General features: G+C 36.5%; 1 protein-coding gene across 1 annotated transcript; it reads right to left on the bottom strand.

Annotated features, from left to right (window-relative positions):
- Positions 1–282: 282 nt before the first annotated feature.
- On the bottom strand, positions 283–5165 carry LOC140863009 (protein SEEDLING PLASTID DEVELOPMENT 1). Its single transcript, XM_073266087.1, has 9 exons — positions 4408–5165; positions 3589–3803; positions 3177–3327; positions 2605–2796; positions 2273–2435; positions 1843–2186; positions 1556–1732; positions 1320–1481; positions 283–760 (listed from the first exon to the last, which is right to left on the bottom strand). Exons 1-9 carry the CDS (start codon positions 4909–4911, stop codon positions 473–475), a joined length of 2196 nt encoding a protein of 731 aa, XP_073122188.1. The 5' UTR covers positions 4912–5165; the 3' UTR covers positions 283–472.
- Positions 5166–5967: the final 802 nt, after the last annotated feature.

The following is a 5967-nucleotide window of genomic DNA, read 5'->3' as shown; positions in this document are numbered from 1 at the left end:
TTTCTTTTGAATAAATTTAGGAATATAATGAAAATAAATTAAAATATTGTATTAAATTAGTCAAAATATAAATGCACAAATTAAATGATTTATATATAAAAAAAATTGATGATAGAAATATTTTATATCTATATTTTTCTTCTCATGTTGTTTTAAAATGACTTTGAAAATATGATGAAAATCAATTAAGATGTTGTATTGCAACACATAGTTATTCCGAAATACAATTTGTAAAAACAACACAAACCAAATAAAATTGTCTATTCTTGAACAAATGAAAGCAATTCCAACGCCCCCATTTCAATTATATGTACAGTGTACAAACAATTTACCACAATAATCAGCCAATACCTTCACCAAATTAGCATTTAGGAAGAAGAAAATATACAAAGAAAAGATGAATAAATTACTTGAATACACAATATTTCGATGTATATCAACCATCAGTTGATATATGCTTCATGATGTCCCGTTACTCGGGCAGAAAAGGTAGCTTAAAAACACTAGTACCTCCCTCACCACCAGCTGCGGAACCATCATACTTGAAGAAAAAGCTTGAGCTCGGCTTGAAATTTCCCTTGTTCAGTTTCTGGGGAAGGATTTGTAGCCGCGGATTTAACTCCGTACCTGAATTCTCAGCAGCTAACTGATAACTCTCGACCAGCTTGAGTTGTCGAGCAACAATATCAGACCGCCTTGGCAGAAGTTCGACAGGCTCACCACCAGGGATAACAATATACTCGATTGCAAGTCGAACTTCCTAGTACGAGACAATAAAAACTAAGATAAGTGGTTGCACCCGAGCTTAACTAGTGAAAAAGATGGATGTTTGATGAGTTCAAGTCCAAGTCATCGCACAAAATTTTCTGAATCGGGTATTGCAAGATCCATGCAGCAGTCTGTACAGCTATGATATCAAATAGTGAAAGAAACTGCCTTGCACATCTTTGGCTACCCTTTTGTCTTTTGGAGAGAAAGGACAGTGAAATTATGCAGCTCCTATGACTATGCAAATAAATTCCAATTTCATGGCAATATCTTTAAATATGTACATATCACCAACCCAAAACCTATTTATGTGCATAAAAAATGTCCCTTGATCCTCTCTAATTGTGTGTAGTCCACAATTTTACGTTGTAGCTAGGGAAATAAATTTCTAGATCAGACTACCACATCGGAAAGTAGCATTATCAGCCTTAATCACTCACAACCTCACAAATCCCGCACTACGCATTTGATGAAGCTCACTCGATTGTATCATGATCCTAATTTTCAAAACAAAAGGTGCTGAGATAATTAAATAGGAAAAAGTTGTGCACCTCCAAGGCATCAATCTCCTCTAGGGATGGTTGTATCTTTGGTGCATCGTCTTCAATCTCAATAGCCAGAGAAGTTCTGTTTGATTGCTTTTGTGTAGTGGTAAACGAATCCATCCCTAGAATCATCCGGATTGCCTTCACCATTTGAGCCATTGTACTTGACTACAATTTTTTTAAAAAGACAAGTTATTTAAAAAGTCATTTACATCTCTAATATTCTTGTTGGACTACAATACCTTGATGACAAAAACAGGCATCTGATGAGATTTTGCAACACCCCGGATCCAAGGATTCTGTTTTATTTCATAACTAGATGCTAAAATAGCATCTGCAAAACCAATATCATCAGTTACATCAATTTTATCATCAAGCCCCATCACAGCTGCCACTTGTAATAAATCAGCATCCTGGATCTGAAACGCGGCACAAATTACGATCAATTTGGTTTTGCACTCTATTTAAATTATTAAACTGTTTACAGATTTGATATTACTCATCCAAATGAAAATGGGAGCACAAGTACCTTGTATGTATAAACATATACTGGGCTTTTTCTGCTCACTGATATGTTAGATCTAATCTGACCCTTCATTTTATTTTCTTCTATTTCAACATTTGCCATGTTAAAATCTCTAAAATGGCTTTGCTCAGTTGGATTTGAACTCAACGAAACATAAGCTTCAGCATCTCTGACATGGTCATTTCCAGTCAGTTGAGTAGACTTCAATGACTTTTTATCTACAGTATCTAAAATACGATTTTGTTTAGTAAGTTGTGCTAATTTCGATGAATTATTAGCTTCAGTATCTCCAGCATGATCTTTAGCTTCATCCTCTATTCGGCGAACTTCAAACAATGGATATTTTCCTAGGTTCAAGATAGTCATAATCAACATCTGACACACCACAGATAATGCGAAAATCGAATGTAAATACATAAAACTTTCAAAATACCTGCCAGAATAGCATCTACAGTTGCATCAAGCCTATGATGAACTCGACACTCAGTTTTAGATATCATCTCAACCGCACAAGTAAATGTAGGAGGTCCCTTCCTCTCAAGTATAGTTTTCTGCACTTTCCTCTTCCGTGCTTCCTCATCACCGAGGGTAACACTCTTTTTTTCCGGAAAAATGTACAAAGCATCTATTACTCAAAGTTTTGATCCGGAAAAATTAATGTGTCTAAGTTTGTTGCATTGCTTAGTGAGCCTAACTGAACTGAACTCCAAATTTTGAATTGACATGGATAGATACAAAGTAGGAGGCAGAAAGATCCATCCTCACCTCAATGCCACCAACAAGAATCTGCAAAGAGGGATTCTTGATGATACTCTCGATAGTAATTCCGTGAGCTGTTGCAACAAGCTGAACTCCTCTTTGAGCAATTGTGCTAGCAGCCAACGCTTCAAGCTCAGTTCCTATTTCATCAATTATAATGGTTTCTGGCATGTGATTTTCAACTGCTTCAATCATTACCTGCTCCGGATCATCATACATAAAATCAATAATCAAAGACTAAGCAAGGGTTTGATCACTACGCCCTGAAAAAGACTAGTTCACTAAACAGGACTTTTAAAATTGTTAATTTTTTTCCAAAAGGAAAAAAGATAAAAACAGTTTTATGTTTAGGTATAATAGCTAAAAAGCATTTTTTTCGTTTTTAACTAAAATAACTATAAGCCCCCAAAGCCACATTCAGCTTTTTTATTTCAGCCTATTCAATCACTTTTAAAATTTTAAAAGCTCAACCAAACCAAACAACTTCTTTGTTTGAAAAAGACTTCTCCATTCAAATGCACTCTAAAAGTAGAATCTTCAATTAAATTATACCAAAGAAAGAATAAGTTTAGACTCACATTATGCTGCAAATGAACATTTGGGACTTGCATCCTTCTAGCACGACCAATACCAGAATGGGGTACATCACCATCACCACCAATTTCATTTGACGTATCAACAATGATTACACGTTTTTTGTGGTCATCAGCCAGCATTCTGGCAATTTCCCTGTTCAAGCGAATGTCCAAACATTATTGCACGATAAAACTAAGTTATACTTCATGCCGACAAAACTGCTTATTATTTGAATTTCTTAAAATGTTTGATGTTATCAGATATAACTAAAAATGCCCTGGTAGCTAATTATATTTCGAAGAAACATCAATTACCTCATCTGCCAAGACAAAGAAATGTTCAATTTGGTCACTGAAATCTGAATAAATCTAAAACAACTAAACCGAGTTTCTAAAGGATCACGAAAATTAATACCTGATTAATGTTGTTTTGCCAACTCCTGGTGGCCCTATAACCAAAATTGAGCCTCCATCTTCAACCAAATCGTGTATGATTTCGGCACTTCCAGATATTGCTCGACCAACTCGACAAGTAAGGCCTATAATTTGCGTTTTGCGATTTCTTATGGCACTTATGCGATGCAGAGAGCGATCAATTCCAGAACGGTTGTCATCAGAGAAATCACCGACCTAAAAACCCATTAATTACTCATAAATTTAATGAATAATGATGTGGTACCAGTATCACATATACAAGTATGTGTGAATACATGGAGCCGTGGACTCATACACTAGCTCCTACATCAACAATGCCTTCAGGTTTTCAAGTCGTTGCTTTTTGTTGGCATTCATCCAGTGAAAATACAGTCGAAAACGTGAAAGTTACTATCAAGCATCACTGTGAAAATTTAACAAGTGAAGTGATCAACGTATTATTCTAACACGCAACTATTTTAATAGATTAATGGTGGATGGGTTCTCAACTTCTTTCAACAAGAGCTTCAAGTGATGATCTTATTCTCTTTTCATTTTGGCTTTCCTAAAATTCCTCTCATCCAGATGCTCGATATAAAGCCAACTAAGGTCCAAATTAATTAGCCAAAACCAACTGTTGAAATATCAAAGGTGTTGTGTGGTTCAAACTCAACTCTTATGTACATGTTAAAACACCACCCAGACGAAAGCTGGAATGGCTGGAGATAGCAACAACAGTTTTATACTTCAAAAGTTTTCAAATTTGATTAGGTAACATGATCATGGTTTTAGTCCCATTAGCAAAATTCACTGAACCAACCTTTGAGTTTGCATGTCGAAGATCTTCGAGCGTCACAGTTTGCTCTGAGATAATCCAATCCCCAGAAGGAAAGCGAGCAATGGGCTTCCTCCCCAAGTCCATAACCACCTCAATCAGATCCCGAATCTCATCATGCCTCAACAGTTCCTGCCTCATCCTCAAAGGCACTATATCAAGAAACAGGTCCATATCAGAGACCACCTCATCTTCTCGATAACTGGAACTAGAAGTGGAGACCGTTTTTGAGGAAACAGACAACAACCCATTTCCTCGCGTAGACCACTCCCTCGGCCGGCGAATCTCCGCCGTCCGTACCTCCACTTCCGGCGTCCTGGACGACGAGATCTTCACACGCCTGCTGCATGATCGACGAAACGCCGCAGAGATAGAAGCAGCTGCAGATTTACAATTCTGCAGGTACCCAAACGTGGAATTGGAAATATGTTGCGTCGAATGCCACGAGCTGTGCAGATCAACCAGCACTAGATGGGAATTAGCTCTCATTTTTTCTCTTTATCAAACTCTGTGGGCGAAACCCCACTTGGTGAGTTGGTTGTGAAATCTTGATTGGTTGTTAGAGCTGAAAAATGAGATTTTGTTGATGAGGGTGGAGGGAAGATGCCGTGGAATCTCCTATCTCATTGGAGGAGCATGCAGCGTGACATTGAAGAGGAAAAAACAAGCTTGTCCACATATACGAGTACAGAAAGTCGGGGAGATGTTTGGAGCCATACATTTTGGTTGCGTTGGCGACTTGTGCGTCTGCCCCCAAAGTTTCCAATGTTATTTCCCTTCTTTCATTTGATGATAACAAAATAAATATCAGAAATCTTGGACAAGTTAGGTGGCAAGTTGCCATAGGTTCTACTTGGGATCTCAAACTTTTTTGTCAAAACTTCTTAAAACCAAGATTATTACTACAAAATTGTATTATTTTTTCTTTTTTTTTTTTCAAACTATTTCGTCAAAAAATTTCCCCATTAAAATTCAAGTCATTGGAATAAAATGAATCATATTGTATATGCCTATCATACTTATTATCATCCATGATGGATTGATCTTTTGTTTTTTTTCTATCGACCAGTCAAAAATTTGTGAAACATAGTGAAACATTGTCTTTCATAATTATGTCCTTCCTTGTGTATGCTCTTAAAAATGCATTGTAGATAGACTTGTCAAATTGGGCTAGGCCCGTCGGGCCGGCCCGCCCCGCCATGGAAATGGGTTGGGTTGGGTTGGCCAAATCTCAGCCCATTTGGAGGCGGGCCAAACGGGCTGAGCCCACGCGGGCCGCGGGTTAGAGCGGGCTGGCCCGCCAAATATTTTTTTTTTTTTTTGCAAAATTGTATTTTTTTAGTGTTTTTTATACATATTTTTTAGTTTTATTGAACTTATTTTGAATGAATTTTGATGATAATAAACTATGTAGTATTTTTAAATTTTTTTCATATATTTTTTTTACTAATTAATTTTATATATTATTAAATTTTAATAGTAATACTTTTTAATATTGATTAAACTATTTGATTAAATTTTATTTTTCATTTTCTTACCATTTCA

This window comes from Henckelia pumila, chromosome 4 (assembly GCF_033568475.1).
Source record: "Henckelia pumila isolate YLH828 chromosome 4, ASM3356847v2, whole genome shotgun sequence".
Classification (NCBI taxonomy): Eukaryota; Viridiplantae; Streptophyta; class Magnoliopsida; order Lamiales; family Gesneriaceae; genus Henckelia; species Henckelia pumila.
Note: the sequence above shows the minus strand (reverse complement) of the source record. Positions and strands in the feature narration are given on the sequence as shown.